Source organism: Arachis duranensis, chromosome 3, assembly GCF_000817695.3.
Source record: "Arachis duranensis cultivar V14167 chromosome 3, aradu.V14167.gnm2.J7QH, whole genome shotgun sequence".
In the NCBI taxonomy this organism is placed as follows: domain Eukaryota; kingdom Viridiplantae; phylum Streptophyta; class Magnoliopsida; order Fabales; family Fabaceae; genus Arachis; species Arachis duranensis.
In genome coordinates this window covers 942311-962942 of record NC_029774.3, presented here as the reverse complement: position 1 = coordinate 962942, position 20632 = coordinate 942311, and the positions used below count along the sequence as shown (strand labels likewise).

Below are 20632 nucleotides of genomic sequence, written 5' to 3'. Positions count from 1 at the left end.
ATATATTAAAATATAAATATATATTAAAAATAAATAAAATAACATATATTTATATACATATATAATAATTAATTTTATAGTTATAATTTTTTACTTTTTAATGTGCAAATAGCAACTTTTAATAAAAAGACAAGGAGTGGTATAAACATATAGGATATATAGCGAGCATCCAACTCTCGATAATGAAGAAAATTAAGCGATGTATGTCATAAAATTACTCATTCAAAATATTTAATCATAGAAAAAGATAGAGTGAATATTTAATTTAGTTCTTGACAAATTTTTTTGAAAAACTACAAGGTTTCATAACAAAAAAATATTTTTTTTTATTTTTAATATTTAATTTTATAAGATTGATTAGTTTTTTTGTCAATTATCTCTCTTCAAAACATATTTATGTTAATCACTAATATATCTTCTATTTAATTTTTATAAAACAAAACAATTTAAAATTTACTAAAATTTCTTAATTTTATACGATAAATTTAGTTAATATATTTAAAAATATAATTGAAAAATAAAAATAAAAACTAAATGGTCTTGATAATTATTCTTAAAATATAATGAGACTTTTAACAAAAAAGAATTTGTTAATCTTAATTAATTTTTAATAGAAAAATCAATAGTTTAACATACCACATAAGCTTATTCTGTTAATACCGATTGAAAATATTGACAGAGTGACTAATTAGTCTCGTAAAAACAAATATCAGGAGTCGAAAAGAGTATTTTTTTTTAGAGAACCTCATTGTTTTTTAAGATAATTATCAAAGATCATTTAAAATTTTTTCTCAAATAGATAATATGAACGATTATATATCTAATATTTTTTATCAAGTAAGAATTTTATTTGAATTTGCTAAAATTTTATACAAGTATTATTTTTTTATTTATCTTAAACTATGATACAATGATATAAAATTTTACTCATTTTAAAAATTTAAATTAATAAAAAAATAATATAAATAATTATATCTCTAACGAGCGTTGATGTTGGAGTATTGGTGTCTCGAAGCCTCTTAAATAGTGCATGAACAACATTGAAGGTTTTTAAGGTCAAATTTGCATTGCCGACGACACAAATAATGAAGTTGCGTTCATGTCTGAAACAAGGGGGAATGAAAAATGAATCCTGGAATTGAAGGTCGTTATTTATAACTCATATATCTTTTCTTTCAAGACTACTTTTTCAATAGCCACCATGGAAGCCATGATATACACGCATGTATTATAATAATAACCATTAACTTTTTCTTTATGCACTAATAATATGGTATTTTTTTGTGTAGATTAAATTATTTTAAATGAGATAGTCATCCAATAAAATAGAAGAAATTACATAATTTCATTTTAATTTTTTTTTAATCTAAATTGGATACTTTTTAATAATTTGTCTAGCCATAACAATAATTATTTTTTTCTTACTATACTTTCAAGTTGAGAGATAAAAAATTAATTTGAGGTTCATTTTACAAATTACTGTATATAAAAATCTGACCTATATATCTAAATTGGTTTATTAAATAATATTATACGGCTTAAAAACGAATTAATAATAGCATGAATCAATCTTATTGTGTTCATCATAATAATTAATTGTGGTATCGATCTCCTTTTCTTATACAGCTTTATAAATCATATATACCATGAGTGGTATAGCCGTGGTTTTATGTTGACAAGTTCTTCCCAATGAATTTAGATTCTATAAATTTTAAATTTCATTTTAAAAAATAAATTTTGATCCCTTATCTTTGAATGATTTTTTTATATTTTTTTTATTTTATTTAAAAAATAAATAATAAAAAATTAAATTTTATTCTCTAAAATAAAATTTAAAATTTAGAGAATTTAAATTTCTTGGCGATATACTCAGATCAGATTATGGTCAAATCGATCATAATGAAATGAATAATTCCCAGAGAACAGTATACTAATTAATTAATTAGCCAAACTTGAATTATTGCAAGGTGAAAAACTTGAAGGTTGTGTTATCTAGAACCTAGAGCTAAGGGTTCCTATTATGTAATATTCACAAAGAGTTGAGGGGTAAATTGGGAAAGAAATTAGAGAAGATGAGTGAATTGCGAAAGTGAAATAGGTTGAAGAGAGAAAAAGTCAAAGAGGTCCTAACTAAACTCAGATTCGGCAGACAGAGACATATCCCTGTTAATCCAATGACAACAAAAATCTGCATTTTCTTTATATAATCAATGTTTCTTATTTTAATACATGTTTAATTTAAAATTGTTTCTTTCATTGTTCAGCCTTTAATTTCAAACTTTGACATTATTTAGGACACTCTAAAATATGTTATCAAGGAAGAAAAATGTCAATTTTTTATTTTTGTGTGTAATTAATTAATTATATTAACGAGCAAAGAAATGGAGATATATAAAAAAAATCTAATTTACTCTTAGAATAATCCATTTATTTTTATAATTTTTTAAGTAAATCATATGTATTGTTTTTATTAAAGACAATCTTATTTAAACATATGTTTTTCTAATTGATATACTTTTAAGAGTTAGAATTCAATTTTTTTTTATGTTAGTAATTTTGTATTTTTCTTTTAAAATATGAAGTTATTTTTACTATTATTAATATTAATATTACGGTATCCATAAGAATAATAAGGTTCCATGAGAAAGAGTGGCAGAGGGTCCATGGTCACAAACTCACACGTGAATGCAAAGTTCTCTAAGTGGCTATACTCATAGCAGCCAGAGGCATAGGTAGGGGAAAATGAAAATCAATCAGTCACTTCAAGCAAATAACAAATTGAAAACTACTAAGCTTATTAATTCATTTTCAACTTCATGCATTAATTACTATATCATTATTATTGACCTAATAATCACCTACTTGTTATTTAGTATGAGAGACTAAAATAATATATAGTTACTACTAACTGGAATAGAAGAAATTAGAAATTTCCATTTGTTTGATGAGTTTGGTGAGAGATTGGTTTGCAAACTTTGAATTTGAAACTCTATCAACCCGTTTGGTGAGTGGTACAAAATTTAACGAACCCTCAGCTAACAAACACACACATAGGAGTCAAAGCAATGGTGTTGACACTGCAATTATTTTCATGGTCTTTTTCCTTGATTCTTAAGCTACCATTTATATATCTATTTTTATATGTTGTCTACTCTCTCACGTTAATTTTGTGAAGTGACAATATTCCATTGGGGGAAAAAAAGTATAATAATGCTGTCTTTTATTCATTTTTGTACTACTAAATGAGATACCTAACTTAATTAATTTAGTTGTCATATTTAATTCCATAATAATCAAAATAAATTATCAATGGCGGACTCTATTTCTGTGCCTTAAAAGGTCAAATCATCAGTTTGACTTTTATTCTTTTCCGCAATTTGTTGAAAATGAGATGATTTATGTCATGAATGATGATGTCTGATTGAGAGTTTTTTTTTTAAGTCAATGCAGTACAGGCCCAAAGATATGGGCTTTAGGCTTTGCTGGGAGAAGTCCACTATAGGCCCAATAAAGCCCAAAAGTGGGTCAAGGTTAACACCATTTGAAGCCTAGGCAAATGCAGCTAAGACTTAACTCAGATGGTAAATCATGTGCCTTTTAATACTCTGCATCCGGGTTCGAACTGTTGTGTCGGTGAGTGTGTAGTGTAGGTGTGTGGTGATACCTAGGATCGGAGGTTATTCAATCCATCCGACCAAAAAAAAAAAAAAAAGCCTAAGAAAATGAATAACTTACAACATCAACACGTTTTACATTGACAATATATTAAAATTAAACTCGTTTCTATGGGCTCTCAAAATCAGGATATCTTTACATCTTTCAGAATCCTTGCAGCCATTGATCCATACCTTCTTGCTTCCCACTCACTAAGCTTTTTAGTTCCGGTTGCTGCTTTCTCATGATCCTCAACATTTTTTTCAACACTAGATGATGGTTCCATTGCCAAATTTTCCTCACCGCTTTTACCTTCCACACCAGTTTGATCGTCAACTTTTTCGGCTGCTGCCTGACCTGAGTTCCCGGTGGACTCAGCTGAATTCTTGAATCCCATAATGAAGAGCTGAATACTTGGATGTTGATATGTTTCATCCATCTGCATAAATTGAAGACTTGAGTACAACTTCATATAGTTAACCAAACTCGCCTTCAATAATGAAAGAGATACATATAGTAGCATACTTTAGATTTTGGAACATTCTTCACATCAAAGTTTTGTTTCCACATCTCAAGCATCTTTTCATGGACACAGGTGGAACGGATCTCATGTCCCAACTTCATGGAGAACGTCAATTAAAGGGGGAAATTGGTGAATTAGAATGACAAATACATGAGATTTTAGAAAAGTTGAATGACATACCAAGATTGTAGTCCTAGGTCCAGATAAAGCAAGTATTGTCTGCAACAGAGGTTCCAACAGATGCTCTACATAGACCTTCAATAGAATTTAAGAGGAAAAAAGTTAGCATAGTATTTAGCTGATGCAGAATAACATTCAAATGATAATTAATAATTTCTTAAGGAAGAAGTTGTATTTACAGCATGAAGTTTGTAGAAATTGTGTACTAACTTACAACGTCGGTGCCAATAATATAGTCAAATGGAGGATCAACAGCCTTAATGTGGCTCTCATCTCCCCACTGAAGTTCGGCAACCTTGATCGAACCAAATGACTCTAGAAAAAATATATTTGCTTGTAAGGAATTATCACCATTCAAATCTATAGAATAGAATCACCAAATGCAAGAGCAACAACATGATGCAAACATGTATTCAAATCGTAGATATCAGGGAATCAAAACAGCCGAAGCATTTCAAATCACACCAGGGTTCTTCTGCATGACTCTTGAAATATTACGTTCGATGTTTCTCTGCAATAACGGCAACACCTCTTTTTGGTCTGTCACTATAACATCACACCCCAGCATAGCCATGCCTGCAAAAGGATCCACGTATTTTAAGTAAGAAAAGCTGGATTGATTTCAATAAGGGAGTCCATATAGGACGAGTTAATTAATAGGCTAACCAAACATTAAAAATCATTTGTAACATTACCAAAACCAGAAACACCACAGCCAGCTCCAAGTTCAATTACACGTTTTCCTTTAAGTTTAGCTGGAGAAAACCTTCCCTTTCTGCAATTCCGTTCCTGAAAAAAATAAAATATAGATACACCTTAAGATATTAGAAGGTGAGCGAAATTAGATGCAATATCTAAATAAGTTCATTAAAACCATGTTTAGATTCTAAAACTAAATTATATTTATGACAGGACAGTTCAGAAAATATTAGAGGATCAACAACTTACAAGAAATTTGGCAAAAACAAGTGATGAATCCCACACTGTTGTTCCTAAGTGCTTTGAATTGGGATCCTGACAAAACAAAATTGGCATTGTCAAATATTTTATAGATAAAGAGGAAAAAGAAAAAGGGAAACTTCGGGGGGTAAATAATCGAATAATGAATTCAAATCCTAGAAGCTAAAGAAGAAATAAGAGAACATCCCGAAGTAAAAAATATAAAAATTCTAAGCTCATGAAAAATTATCAATCATGACTTGCAAATTTTCCAAGGGGACTCTTCTCTATAGCATTGTATATATCTAATCGTTTCCAAGGATCTCGACAGTACCTACTTATCGAGCAGAATCATAGAGTCACTAGGGCAACAATATGAGCCTCTTCTACACCAATCATACTACTCAAGAAGGTTTTTACTTTTACAAAATTTCAGCTTGCCTGACATAAATCATATCAACTAAGGCAAACCTCGCTCGGCTTAAAGGAAAATATAACTTCAATTTACTAAACGAACAAAGGTGTTAGCTGTTATTAATCTACCTGCATTAAGATTTAAGACTATTTAATATATATAATGCAAGTTCTGTTCACCAGTTCCATAAAGAACACCTTCTTCAAAGTACCTACCACTCAACAAAATGGGATAGTTATAGAAGGTATACTTGAAAAAGATAAATATACCTGAGTAAACTGCAATTCATGGCCCAAAACCTCCAGTGGCATTTCAAATGTGGTTGGAGAATTTAACCTGTTCGAACAAACACAAGCGATATGACACACATCTATTCTAAAGCACATAACCAATAATGACATAAAACAGTAAAACTAGAGTGATATTACAACATATGTATTGACAGGCATCACCATATAATTTTCCTTAGGAGGGAAAAAAAAAAAATCAGAAAAGAACACTGCTGGCTGGCAGGCACAGAATGATTCAAAAGAATACAAATTTCAACAAATATCACTACTTAATAGCAATTTGTGCTATCATCCATCATAAGAAGAGGAAGTCAAAGCTCAATATCACATGCTAATCAAAGAAAAACAACCAAGTAGCATAAATAACTTCAAATATTTATCCAGACAATAAAACAAACAGGTAGTGTTCAACCAAAGTGAAATCACAGAAACATCATATAGAACAGAAGAATTGACAGGTCCTATCAATAAAATGGGCAACACATCCCTTTAGATTATATAAGGTTAAGACTTGAGTTTAAGAAAGATACCTGTCAAGTGCCATAAGATCAGAGTCTGCTAAATGAAAAAATCCCAGATACGAAAGACAAATCCAGAGGCTCTATCTCCCACCTGAGTTCATATATTGCTCTTAACCGCTGAAAAATAATAACAATAATTAAAAAAGAGCAGAAATTTATGAAAAACATAGTAAAAAAGGAACATTGTTAGAAGGGGGAAGCAACAACATTGAAGAAATGAGAGTGAGAATGAAAGAGTGGTTCGAAATAATGATAGTGTTTGATTCAAAACTCTGCCACTTCCTTCATTCCTCTATCAATCTTTTCTTCTCAACTCCTTTTGCATTAAAAATATTATTATGTATAATTAATTAATTATAATTATATCACTAAACGTTTTTTTTGTATGGGCCTGCGGCCCAAAATAAAAGGGAGAAAAAACAATACCGTAACTATTTTATAGTTTTTTAAATATCCAACTCGACAGGTAAAGAATTATTGTATCACAAATCTGAATTCTAATGAAAGATACTCGAACAGAAAATACTTATTTAAATAAACGAGAGAATTTACTGTTTGCCACTCAACTAAATTGATTGGAATAATTATAATTTCAACTACAACTGGTCAACCAAAATATATATAAGTAGTCATAATACTCTTTATGTTATATTAGTGTAAGTTAATAAATTTTAGTTTTTGTTGAAGAAAATCTGTACAAAATTAATCCTTAGACTGACATAGTTATATTCATTATGGAAGGTAATAATTTCAATAAAAAAAAAATTGGTGTACTAATACTCATATTTTTTGGCAACTCGGTCATTGACACTGATGTACTTTGCTTGCCCTTTTTGCATTTAATTTAAGCTTTTATTTATCGAAAAAAGAAAATAATAATAATAATAAAAGATTGAGGATTTTTAAGGATTTTTTTTTTGTTATGATTAGAATGTTCCATTAAGACTATTCAATTTAATTGGAATCTCATGAATTTTCAATTTTCAAATCCTTAATGTCTTATTGGGTTTCTCTTTTTTGTGGTTATTTTTCTGAATATACAAAATAAAAAATATATACTAAAAAATAATTTTATTAATTAACACTAAAATATTATAAAAAATAATATTATTTAATTATTAATCTATAATACTTATACTGAAATAATGTAAAAATCATAATAATAACTAAATTTATGAAACCATTACATTATAAAAAATTATTATTTATATATCTAAACTCTTAAAATATTAACACTAAATAAATAAAAAAAAAACATAGACATTCAGTAATCTTCTCTAAATAGTCTAATATCACTGATATATATTTCTAACATACAAGAGATAATCATTAATAAATTTATTTTGATTTGAATTGATTTTATGATGAGGGGCATCACTTAATTCAATTTGCCTTGCATCCATCTTGTGAGCATATCAAGTGCAGCTTCTGGTTGGTCCATAGGAACCAAGTGTCCAGCTTTATATACCTGTTTAATATAGCATAAACAAATTAAAACATTAACAACTCTAAGAATCTTAAAAATCAGATATCTAAAATTTATTGAGATATTATTATTATTAAAAAGACAAACATACCTTCAAGAAAGTGAGAGGTCCATGGCTTGATAGAGACCCTGCCTCTACACCATTGACTTTATATTGGACTGTAGGAGCTGCGTTAAACTCTTTTTGACCTGACCATTTCATGGCACTAACCCATCTGATATTACCTGCTCATACCATGATTAGTTAGAATGCGACGATTTGAGATTAAGAAACAAATTGAGATAAAAAAATTTAAATAGACACATCATTAAATAATTATTAGAGAGTCCAATATGATAAGTGTCAGTTTATCTTAGTTTATCGTTAACGATTTTATGACAAAAATAATATAAAAAATTATCATGAATTACGAATATCATATTATAGAATCAAACCAAATTGAATAAATCAAAATTTTTAGAGGCCAAATTAAGACGCGAGTGTAATATCAGGAATATAAGTAGGTTTTATTACCTAGCCAATTGCAAATGAGATCTTCTTCACCAGCATAGGCAAGAAACCTAATCCCATCTTCAAGAAGAGGTGGAATACCCACATCATAATTGACCATGAAGTCATTAACCATATCAAAATACACTTCATCACTGCATGAAACATAGTCCAAATCATCATCCACACCTAAAGCCTTCTTCACTGAATTATCGTTTAAGAGTTTATCCACGTTTGAGAAGTCATAGCACAAAGCTCCTTCACATTTTTTTCTAATGTCATAGTACTGCAATAATACGAACAAGCAAACACATCATGCATCATACACAATTTGTTAATAATATAAGTATTAAAAAAAAAGATGATATATAATTATAGGTGAAAACTCAGGTGCAGTCGACTTCACGTGAAGTTGATAAGTGAGAAACGTTAGATGATTTGACTGATTTGACTAAATTTTTATCTAACGGCTCTCAAATATCAACTTTACATAAAGTCGACTGCACATGAGTTTTCACCGTAATGATATAAATTCTTGTTTTGTTTCTTACATTAACGTTGCCAGCAGCGCTAAGGATACTTTGGAATATTTGGTCGCATGTGGCTTTAGCGGCGGCACAATGGTCTCCACCTTCAGTTGCTACAAATCAAGAGTCACTAATTAATGTCAATAATTATATATGTAATCCAAAAAAAAAAACATTGTACATTGGTCTTGTTATTAGTCCTTTTTATATGTAGATAATATGGGTGTAAGTTACCGAATCGAACCGAAATTTACTGTAAAACCAAAACGAAATTTACAACAACTGAATAAAATACTGAAAAAAATTGGTTTTTTGATTTTTTCGAAGTAAACTGATCGGTTCGATTCAATTGGTTCAGTAAAAATTAAACCAAACCAAATTGAACCGAAAAAGTGACTTAGTAATGTATTGAAATGAAAATTTTAGACTTAACAAATGTGTTTGTTTTATGTTTAGTTGTTGGAATGAGTTGAAATTGAATGTAATGTTATTTCAGTTTATTAATTATTTTGAACATCATTTTACTAAGATTAATTTTCTATTAGTTATGATTTAAAAACAGAAAAATTGTTTTTGGTTCGGTTCGATTCGATTTGATTTGGTTGTTGCACAGACAACAAATCGATTGATTGGTACTTTGTGAAAGCCGAATAGATCGATTCGGTTGATTTTTTGTCCAAAATCGAACCAAATCAAACCAATAACACCCCTAGTAGATAATACTAGGTGATATAGCATAAAAAATATTAATACCCTTTTCTAGTCATTAGTCAACTGATTGAAGGACAAACTTGGTTAGTTGTTTAAATTTGAAAAGCTAATATGATTAATTTAAAAATTGAGCAACCAATTTCATCATGCAGTGAAAATTGAAAGAAATAGTTAAAAGGTAATATTATGTAATACCGCAATTTTTTACTTCTTGTTCACATCCTTGGACCCTGGAGTTGATGTTGTTGTAATCACTCTGTGTAATTAATTTATTGGATAATGCAAAATCCGTGTATGCTGCATATTGAATCCCCGGATTGGTTAATCCGTTGCCAATAGCAAAACCCTGTAAAATTTGTAGGATTAATCATAAAGGGAGAACATAACTATGATATAATTAAGGTATAATAATAATAATAATAATACCTTTAGATTTATAAGAATGGCTTGTTTTTGTTTGTTAGCTTGATGAATTCGAGATGCAAGAGCTGGAATATAGTGTCCAGCATATGATTCTCCGGTGATATAAAAATCATTGTTAACAAACTGAGGATGCTGTTTGAAAAATGCCTGTAAGAAATCGTAAAGATCGTTGCTAACACCCGTTTCATCATGGCGAAGGTCTGACTCATCAGAACTGTAGCTGAACCCTGTCCCAGTTGGTTGATCAACATATATAAGGTTTGAAACCTACAAAAATTAATGGTGAAATTGATAGTTGAGAGTCGTTATTCGACCACAAATGCTACTTTTTAATTTGTATTATTATGTAGAGGGATAGATTATGGAATTGTTACATACCTTGTCCCAACCATAGTCATTGGAAACAAGAGACATGTTATTAGTAATTTTGAAAGGACCATTCTCATAGAACAATGCAAGTTCACTGCCACATCCTGGTCCTCCAGTCAACCATATCACAACTGGTGCATCTTTGCTATTATTGTTCCGAGATTCAAAGAAAAAATAGAACATCCTACAAATCATAAAGGAGAAATGAGACTTATGTACACAATATATAACCAGTCAAATTTAATTGTATGTAATAAAGGAGAATAAAAAGGGCATGCCATGATAATATGATATGATATAATTATTCTTCCCACATTAGTGCGTGGTAGTCTTGGTTAGTGCATATATATAGTGGAAATTGCGTCTATTTCTAACAACTTCAATCATTTTTGCATCGAAACATAGAATCTAGTTGTAATTATTCTCAACACACACACATCACAAAGAAATAAAAGCAATATTTGATAGTGATAGATTAGTACACTTGATTCTAGTGTTTGTTTTTAGATATTGAAATTGAGATTGGGACTAGAATTTGATATTGTATTTGGTAGTTAAAAATTAAAACTAAAATTTTAATTTTGTGATACAAAATTTTAGTTCTTTCCATATCTTCATAAAGTAATAATCTTGAAAACTGAAATTTACATGACTTTTTTAAAAAAAATATATTTTTATTTAATTTTTTAAATTCTACATCTACTCTTTAACTTTTATATTTATCCTAAATCAAATATGATACATGATACTGGACATAACTCAATCAAATATATTTTACACTAAACACAATACAGAAATTTAATTTAGTTTCATTCTCTCAGTCTTTGTCTTTTTGTCTTTCGATTTAAGTCTCCTTTCTAAACACAGTCTTACAAATTCAACTACGTCAAGTGTATACTAAAATCAGTAATCAAAATTAGTTACTAATATAAAATAGATGTTAAATACAAAATACACATTGAAAAATAAATTAAACAATATATATATTTATACATAAATACATGATGATTGATTTTAATGTATAAATAATATTTTTAACATTAAAAATAAGTTAAATAACGTATGTGCTTTTACACAAATATACGATGAACTAATTTTAGTATATAAATAATAATTTTTATTATAAATTAACTATTTACGCCTTACAAATCATTGTGAGAGGAGTGATTTTATGACACATACCTTGCGGCTTTGGTACGAGGGAGAGAATAATAGCCGGCATGATGACCTAATTCTTGAACAGAAGAATCAGCAAGAAATGAGAACTTCTTCTCCACTAATTTTCCAGGGACAAACACATCATCACTACTTCCTTTTCTTATGTTTACTGATTTTCTTGGAAACAGATTGAAGCTTCTTATCAGCCTTTCTGCTGGGGACATCCTAAGAAGAACATCATTTGTGGATGATGATAATGGAGACAATGTTCTTGTTCCATAACACAAACATAATGTTAATGAAAAGTAGAACAAGAACAAACAAAGAGTGATGAGAGACCTTTTTGATGCCATTTTAATTAATTTGTAGAAATCGGAAAATGGATGTATTGCGATTCTTCTAAATTTATAGCATTGCTCGCTTGTGCAAATAAATCTATATATAGAAGAAATTCGTAATTTCACAAGATATATAATTAAAAAGGTATTGAAAAAGTATTGGATTACACAGCCAATTTACATATAATATTTAATAATAAAATAAATCTAAAACTCTTAAAAATAAAAACATACAAAACACAAAATAAATTTTAAAATCTAAATTCAACAAAAATTTACTTTTAATGAGTTTCATATTAGAATTATTTAACAACTTATTATAGCGTTGACCGAAATTAGCTGTTATATATAGTGTTGACTAGTATTTTTATTCGTAATAACATTACAGGAATATACATTTTTTAAAACTACAGTTCACTTGGACTTGGTTCTGACAGTATAGATTATGTATGACACAAAAGATTTATAAAATGAAACTACTTTTACAAAAAAAAATCGTAGGTTGATAGAAGTCTCTGACTAAGAAGACCAATATATCTATAGAGAAAAAATCAAATAATAAGATTTTTAGTTATTATTTTTATATGAAAAGGTCTAATTTTTTATTAATAATTAATTTTAACATTCGTTATCTAAAATTTGAAACAATTTAATGTGTATACTTTTACATTTAATTAGGTGTTAAGTTTGTTGCACAAATAAAAATAATTAATTTTTTTACCTGTTATTTAAAAATAATATATTTTCTCTCTCTATATATAAATATAATTAGATATTATTATAAAAAAATTATACTGATAGTTATAAAATTAAGTCAAAACTAATTTTTTAAAAATAATTGAATCTTGATTCTAACTTTTAATGATAACATTAGTATTCTCTCCAAATTTTATGTAATAAATATTTGAAAGAAGAGAAATGAAAATATAGATTAAAAAGATAAGCAGTGAAAATTTAAGACTAAATAAAAACTAAAAAAATATGTATATAATAATAATAATATTTTTTATTTGAATTATATTATTTTGTTTTCTGTATAACAGAAAGATAGAAAAAATAGAGAATTAAAGAAAAGAGAGAGAAAGATAAAGATAAAAAATAAGAGTAAGAGTTTGTTAACTTTGGAAGAAAAAATTTTATTTTAATTATAATAAAAAAATATCGAATGACATATTTTGATTTGTTAATTACTAATATAAAATATAAATTATATATAGAGTAAAAATGGTAGAGAGAAATAGAAAAATGGAGAGAGGTATATGAGAGAATTTAGGAAGGGAGTTTATTAATTTTAGAAAAAAAATATTTTCGCTCAATTTTAATAAGAGAGTGTCATGTGACACATTTGATTATTAAATTAGATAGTAATATATGATACATAATATATGTATATTTCAATTTCATTTTTAATATTTTAATTTTAATTTTAGTGCAATTAAAAAATGTCATGTACTTTTTGATTGTCAAATTAGTAATTAATCATTCATATTAAATATTAATATTAATACTAATATTAATAATGATATATAAAATAGATAGAGTGGTTGAAGGAATGAGAGAGATAGAGAAAAGAAAATGGAAGAGGGGAAAATTCTTTAATTTTGGAGGAAAAGATTTGATTTTAATAGCAATGAGGGAGTGACATGTGGCACATTTTGGTTATAAAATTAGTATGGAGGAGGGAAGAATTCTTTAATTTTGGAGAGAAATATTTAATTTCAATTACAATGAGGGAGTGACATGTAGTACATTTTGGTTATAAAATTAGTAAGGAGGAGAGGAGAATTCCTTAATTTTGGAAGGAAAGATTTGATTTCAATTGTAATGAAAAAATAACATGTGACACATTTTGGTTGTAAAATTAGAATATATAAAAGATTTTCTAGATATAATTTTTATATAATAAAAGTTTTACATTATTATCTAAATTAACATGTTAGTTTATTTTTATTATTATTATTTTTGTTTATAAACAAGCTAAGATATCCATCATCGAATATAATATAACTAGTTTTTGACTAATTTGTAAACATTTTAACAGATGAAAACAATTTGATGAATATATAAAATCTATAAAAATAATTATTTTATTTGGTATTCGATCTACCAAATTGGAATCATATCTCGAAAATGAAACTAATTTGGTGATATTAATAAATAGAGTTTAATTTAATGTATTGAAAGTATAAAATAATTGTGTAATTATATTTATTTTTTTAGATAATTATTCACATAATTAATATAAAAATAATTATTTTTATTAATGTAACATTATCTAATTAAATAGACGTATAAACATCAAAATTAAATTCTTAATAAATAATCTGATTTTTCATTAATGGTTAAAATAGTGCATGCATCTCATTTAATTTGTTCCAACCGCTATTACACAAATTTAGCAAAGAATCATGTATGGATGGTTAGATATTTTTAGTTAACTTCCTAGTAAATTCTCTCGTGGAAAATAATTTGTCAACAATATAATTAAGAGATTTATTAATAAAAAATATTGAATTTTATTAACTATATCTCTTACTATTGGTATAGACCTTTTTTTGTTGATAAAATTTGGTGGAAGCCCAAAAAAGGAAATTACAAGATCCTAACTCAGAGTTTTTTCTGGGTCGGAGCAAGGTGTTAATCACTTTGTTTTTGGGTCGAACTGTGTTAAGCCTGTTTGGTTAATTATTGTTTATGGTTTTATTTTTAAAATAGATATTATCACCAATGAAAATAATGAAAATAATGGCAAAAAATGATCAGATACTTACGAGTTAATTCGGATAGTATTGTCATTTTTTTAATAACTGAGACATTTTTTCCAATTCCTCGTAATGATATTAATTAGAAGAGTAACTAATAAAAAAAATAAAAATTCAAGTGCACAGTAAATTAATAACTAAGAATTGTTAGATGAAAATTTAGTCAAATAAGTCAAATTATCTCCCAGCTCTTAGCTAAAAAAATAAAAAATAGAAACATTGAGTATAGAAATAAGCGACATGACACTTCAATTATGTGTTCACATTCTTGATTTAAATAATGCTCAAACGCTATGTGAAAAATAATAAAAAGGCTCGAACCAAGTAACTATCTACTACTCCAAGCTTATTCCTATTATAAATTGATATGATTATTATTATTTATATAAAAATAAAATATATGTTTAATTATGTGACAGTTAATGTCCCTTTCATCCATCTTGTGATCATTTCAAGTGCAGCTTCTGGTTGATCCATTGGCACCATGTGCCCTGCTTCATTTACCTGTTAGTCGTGAATTTAATTAACCAACACTCAAGTAATTAATTATTAATTAATACAGCCCTAAACACAAACCTTAAGGAAAGCAAGTGGGCCATAGCTTTTTAGTGAACCGGCATCTGAACCGTTGACCACAAATTGGATTGTAGGAGATGCTCTAAATTGTTCTTCACCTGACCATTTCATGGCATGAACCCACCTTGAATTCCCTGTCCAATGAAAAAAAAAAAAAAAGTGACTCGTAAATATTTAAAAGTGAGTATTAATCAAAATCGAATTTTAGGTTTAGGGTTTAGGACAAATACTAATGTGCTTTGAAATAACTAGAAAGTGTAACACTCTTTACAAAATGACTTGATATTAGAAGTACCAAATAAATTAGCATATTTTGAATTTTTATTTTTTATAATTTTACAAAAAAATGATTGCCCTTATTAGTAGTTTGCTCTTTTAAATTTGAACTATTAATATAAATATAACAAGGTGGAAATTCAGGTACAGTCGATTTCATATGAAGTTGATAGCTAAAAATCGTTAGATAATTTGATTGTTATGACTAAATTTTCATCTAACGGCTCTCAACTATCAACTTCACATGAAGTTGACTGCACCTGAGTTTCCACCATAAAGATGATATATGTTGATATCGACTACAATAGTATTAAATATGAAATAGTTCATATTTATACAAAAATTGCAATAAAAAAAAAATTCCAAAGGGGCTTACCAAGCCAATTGCAAATGAGATCTTTTTCACCAGCATACACAAGCAATCTAATACCATCTTCAAGAAGATTTGGAATATCAAGTTCCAAATTCTTCATCCAATCCCCATTCATAGCATCATACACTCTCCTACTACATGAAACAAACTCCAAATTCCCAACACCTAAAGCTTCCCTCACTTTTCTTTGTCTAAAAAATCTCTCCATGTCTGAAAAATCATAGCACATTTCCCCATAGCATTTTTTTCGGATGTCATAGTACTGCAATCCAAACATATACCATAATAAAATATAATCTCTTATACATACAGTCAGTGTATCAAATTTAAATTCATAAATATTATATTTTTTTGTTTCGTACGTTAATATTTCCGGTGACTGATAAGATGCTATCAAATATTCTTTCACATTTACCCCTGGCTGACACACAGGCTCTTTCACCTTCCTTGGCTACAAAATTCAACACATAGTAGTGTGTTAATATTAAACAAACTAAACCTAATTTAATGTTGATGGCTTCATGCATGTCACTCTATTGTAAAAATATAATAATTTAAATAATAATATGCATGAAATAATTAATAGTACCGCAAGTTCGAATGGCTTTTTCACACGGTGGGACCAACGTATTGATAGCTTGATGATCATCTTTTGTAATTAATTTATTGTCTAATGCATAATCAGTGTATGCTCTGTATTGGATTCCAGGATTAGTTAATCCATTACCAATAGCCAAACCCTGTAATTAATTATATACGTTAGAAACAAGAGACTAAATTGGAAAAAGAATTTGTGTATTATTGAGTGTATTCAAGTTGTCTATTCAAGTTGTGTGTACAATATAGAAGTGTATTTATAGGTACTAAGAGAATCGTAATAATAAAGACGTAATATTCTATAATAAATATTCAGATATACTAAATAATACCAATTGATCATAATTGGTTCTAATTATATTCTAACAATATATATTACCACCTATAGGATCAAATTAAATCAAACAATAAATAAATAAATAAATGAAGACCTTTAAATTTATATGAATTCCTTCATGATTTTTGTTTCCTTGATGAACTCGAGATGCAAAAGCTGGAATGTAATGTCCTGCATATGATTCTCCAGTGATATAGAAGTCATTATTCACAAACTCCGAGTGTTCTTTGAAAAATGCCTGGTAAAAAAGGAGAAATTAAATAATTAGTGGATTTTGTATAATAAATATAGATTATTATTTTTGAAAGAATTATTATTACCTGCAAGAAATCGTACAAATCATTGCTAACACCATTCTCATCATGGCGAATGTCAGAGTCATCAGAACTATAACTAAAACCTGTCCCAGTGGGTTGGTCAACAAATAGAATATTTGATGCCTGAAAATATAATATTATATATTTAACTTTAATTACTTAATCAAATGAAATTATTCCAACAATAAGTAAACATAGTTGGTGTAACGGCTTTGATTTAACTAAAGTTTTCTATGACTTTTACATTTATGAAAATGAAACATAATATTATAACATTTGTAGCAATTAGATTTTTTTAGTTGTGTACGATATTTTTTAATTCGATAGGTTAAAGATTAATTTATTGTGAATTTAAATTCTATTTAAGAGTTGTCATTGACCAATGAATTGCTGCATGCACAACACGGAATTTAAATCTCTCGACACTTTTAACCAAACGAATGAACTGACGATTCAAGCAATTATATAATATAAGAGAGGACAATGTATACAATTAATGGTTATTATTAGTACCTTGTCCCAACCATAATCATTCCATAGAAGTGAGAGGTTGTTACTAGTAATTATGAACGGACCATTTTCATAGAACAATGCAAGTTCACTGCTACACCCTGGTCCTCCAGTCAACCATATCACAACTGGGTCATCCTTATTATTGTTCCGAGATTCAAAGAAAAAATAGAACATCCTACAAAAAAAATCATACAAATACAATAATAATTTTTTTAATTTGATTAAAAATATTAATTAATTAATGGTGACCCTAGATAACCTTGTACATGACGCATCCACAAACACTTTACGTGTAGGACAATGTTTTAATTTGTCACTTTACGTAGTATAGTAGTGGCTTCGAAAATATCACATTCATACATCTAAATTAATATAAAACCCACATGATGATGATGATTCCAGGAACAGCTAATATAACATCTATATGTCTATAATTGTGCAAAAAGAATAAAAAGGGTGATGTATAGTAACAATTATTGTTTGACCTTAATCATCATAGCGTAAACAATTTTCTAGTTGTGACATATTATTACTTTAATTCATTACATGACCCTTATATATAAATAATAGTAATTGATAAGAAATAGTAGTCAACTATGTTAGATGAGCCTTTTTAATTTAACCAAAATATTATGTGAATACACTTCTAAAACCTAATATATATCAAAACTCAAATGATGATCACAATTATGAATTTAATTTTAATATACTAATAATCTAAAATATTTTATAAAATCGTTCAATCACATCTCTATATATTTTAGATGACTATTTATATAATTAATATAAAAAATAATTATTTTTACTGATATATACATACGTACGTCTAAAATTGTTTTACATTAAGAGTCCATCGAAATTAAAATAATTTGAATTTACCTTGCAGCTTTGGTGTGAACAAGAGAATAATATCCAGCGTGGTGACCAAGATCATCAATAGAAGGATGATCAGAATCAGAAAGAGAAAAAAATGAGAAGTTCTTCTCAACAATCTTTCCAGGCACGAACACATCGTCGTCATCACCACCTACTCCTCCTCCTATGATGTTAACTGGCTTTGTTGGAAACAGATTAAGGCTTCTTATGAGCCTCTCTGCTCGAGAGAGATGATGAAGATCATTACTATTGATGGATGATGATGGTGATGGAGAAGTTCTTGTTGCATAGGATAGAATAGTAGAACATGAAAAGAAGAAGAGAAAGAAGAAAAATGGGTGAGAGATTATTTTGGTGAGGGTTGGTGATGCTGATGCCATGTTTCTTGCTTTGTAGAAATTGTGTGGGGATATAGTTCTCAATTTATAGCATTTGGTTATGCTAATTAACTATCACAATGTCAAGGCTTATATTTATTATATTTAATATTATTTAATTGTTATTACTATAATGATAATTAAATATAAAATAAGATAAATAATAATTAAAAAATAAAATAAGATATTTTATATTTATTTTTGACTAATTTTTATTTTTTTAAATATTTTCTAAATTAATTAATTAACTTCTGTGGACTATGGAGTAATGCATGATGTATATAACTATCTCTTATTAGTTCACATCAATGCCAATTTTTTTTATATATTAAGTATTAAATCATCCGTCCGTGGATATAACCTAAACAAAAGACAATAATAATACTGCTACAAAGAAAGAAACAAAACAATATTCTAATTCGGCGTATCAAAGATTAATTTGTCACAAATTTAAGCTTTATTTAAGGAGTTTGTTATTGGTCGATGAATTATTACATGTACAAAAAAAAATTTGAATCCCAAATTTAGTTAAACAGATAAGTGGGTTAATCACTCGACCAATCTAACTTGATTTGTTGTTCATATATTTAATTTGTCAAATTTTGTATTTGTTACACTATAATAAATTTATAAATATATACAGTTCATAACTGTATGTGCATTATCAATGAGCATATATGATATATCACTTGACTTGCACGTGCTTTGCACATACGATAACTTAGTGCATTTCATAAAGCTTGGCAGTTGCCCATTTAAGTTAGCATGAATAAATATAATATAAATAAATTTAATCAAAATCAGATATGTAAAATTTAACTTTTTTAAAAAATTAACCTTAGATATTATAGTAATATACTTTTTTTTTTGGTTGGACGGCACCACGTTCTTCCAAGAATAATTGGAAAATAATAATGAAAGATTCATTCGAATCAAAAGAAATAATTTAGATACTGCTTTGTTTTACAGTTGTGTAAGTTGTACCAGATTTCAGTTACATGGTTCCTCTGTTTCTGAATTCTGATGAGGATTTTGTTGAACCATTATAACAAATAATTTTGTGCCTTGTCAAATTCATAGTTACTGAAATTATGAAATATGTTGAAATGTGAGTAGACCACATTCCGTTCTTTTATAATTCCTGTTTGCAATTTTCATTCCAATATTTTTCTAAGTAAACAAAATTTGTTAATCATGGATTTATTCCAAAAACGCTCTTTCTGTCTATGCAAATTTTTTCCCTTTTTTCATATATATAGCTATAGCTACCGAAGCATAGGCCTACGCAACCGTGACCAGATTTGAATGAACATACACCTAATATAAGGTTTAAACTTATTTCTAATACTTTAATTTATAACATTCTTATATCATTATTCTAGTTATGCAATATATTAATGAGTGGCGTAGAAGAAGATCAACATCCTCCATTTTAGACTAAGAATGATAGACCGTAGATTTAACCTATTCATAATTCATCATTTTATGTCATTATCTGTCAAAGGAGGAGAAGAATAAATATAAGTGATATCTTAAATGGTATGTACTTCCGCGATTAGAATATCAAATATTTATTATTATTTATTATAATATTTAATTTATAA

General features: G+C 27.7%; 3 protein-coding genes across 3 annotated transcripts; all 3 read right to left on the bottom strand.

Moving 5' to 3' along the window:
- Nucleotides 1–3726: 3726 nt before the first annotated feature.
- On the bottom strand, nt 3727–6841 carry LOC107476476 (uncharacterized). Its single transcript, XM_016096299.3, has 10 exons — nt 6730–6841; nt 6532–6639; nt 5981–6047; nt 5306–5371; nt 5053–5146; nt 4823–4933; nt 4572–4672; nt 4358–4432; nt 4180–4272; nt 3727–4093 (listed from the first exon to the last, which is right to left on the bottom strand). Exons 2-10 carry the CDS (start codon nt 6543–6545, stop codon nt 3800–3802), a joined length of 915 nt encoding a protein of 304 aa, XP_015951785.1. The 5' UTR covers nt 6546–6639; nt 6730–6841; the 3' UTR covers nt 3727–3799.
- A 1050-nt stretch (nt 6842–7891) lies between these two features.
- Nucleotides 7892–12050, bottom strand: LOC107476499 (serine carboxypeptidase-like 48). Its single transcript, XM_021137212.2, has 8 exons — nt 11711–12050; nt 10538–10712; nt 10163–10426; nt 9932–10082; nt 9050–9138; nt 8523–8784; nt 8100–8233; nt 7892–7990 (listed from the first exon to the last, which is right to left on the bottom strand). Exons 1-8 carry the CDS (start codon nt 12037–12039, stop codon nt 7901–7903), a joined length of 1494 nt encoding a protein of 497 aa, XP_020992871.2. The 5' UTR covers nt 12040–12050; the 3' UTR covers nt 7892–7900.
- A 2906-nt stretch (nt 12051–14956) lies between these two features.
- On the bottom strand, nt 14957–19063 carry LOC107476475 (serine carboxypeptidase-like). The gene is made up of 9 exons (XM_016096298.3): nt 18655–19063; nt 17776–17950; nt 17266–17385; nt 17040–17183; nt 16601–16751; nt 16374–16462; nt 16015–16273; nt 15363–15496; nt 14957–15290 (listed from the first exon to the last, which is right to left on the bottom strand). Exons 1-9 carry the CDS (start codon nt 19029–19031, stop codon nt 15195–15197), a joined length of 1545 nt encoding a protein of 514 aa, XP_015951784.1. The 5' UTR covers nt 19032–19063; the 3' UTR covers nt 14957–15194.
- Nucleotides 19064–20632: the final 1569 nt, after the last annotated feature.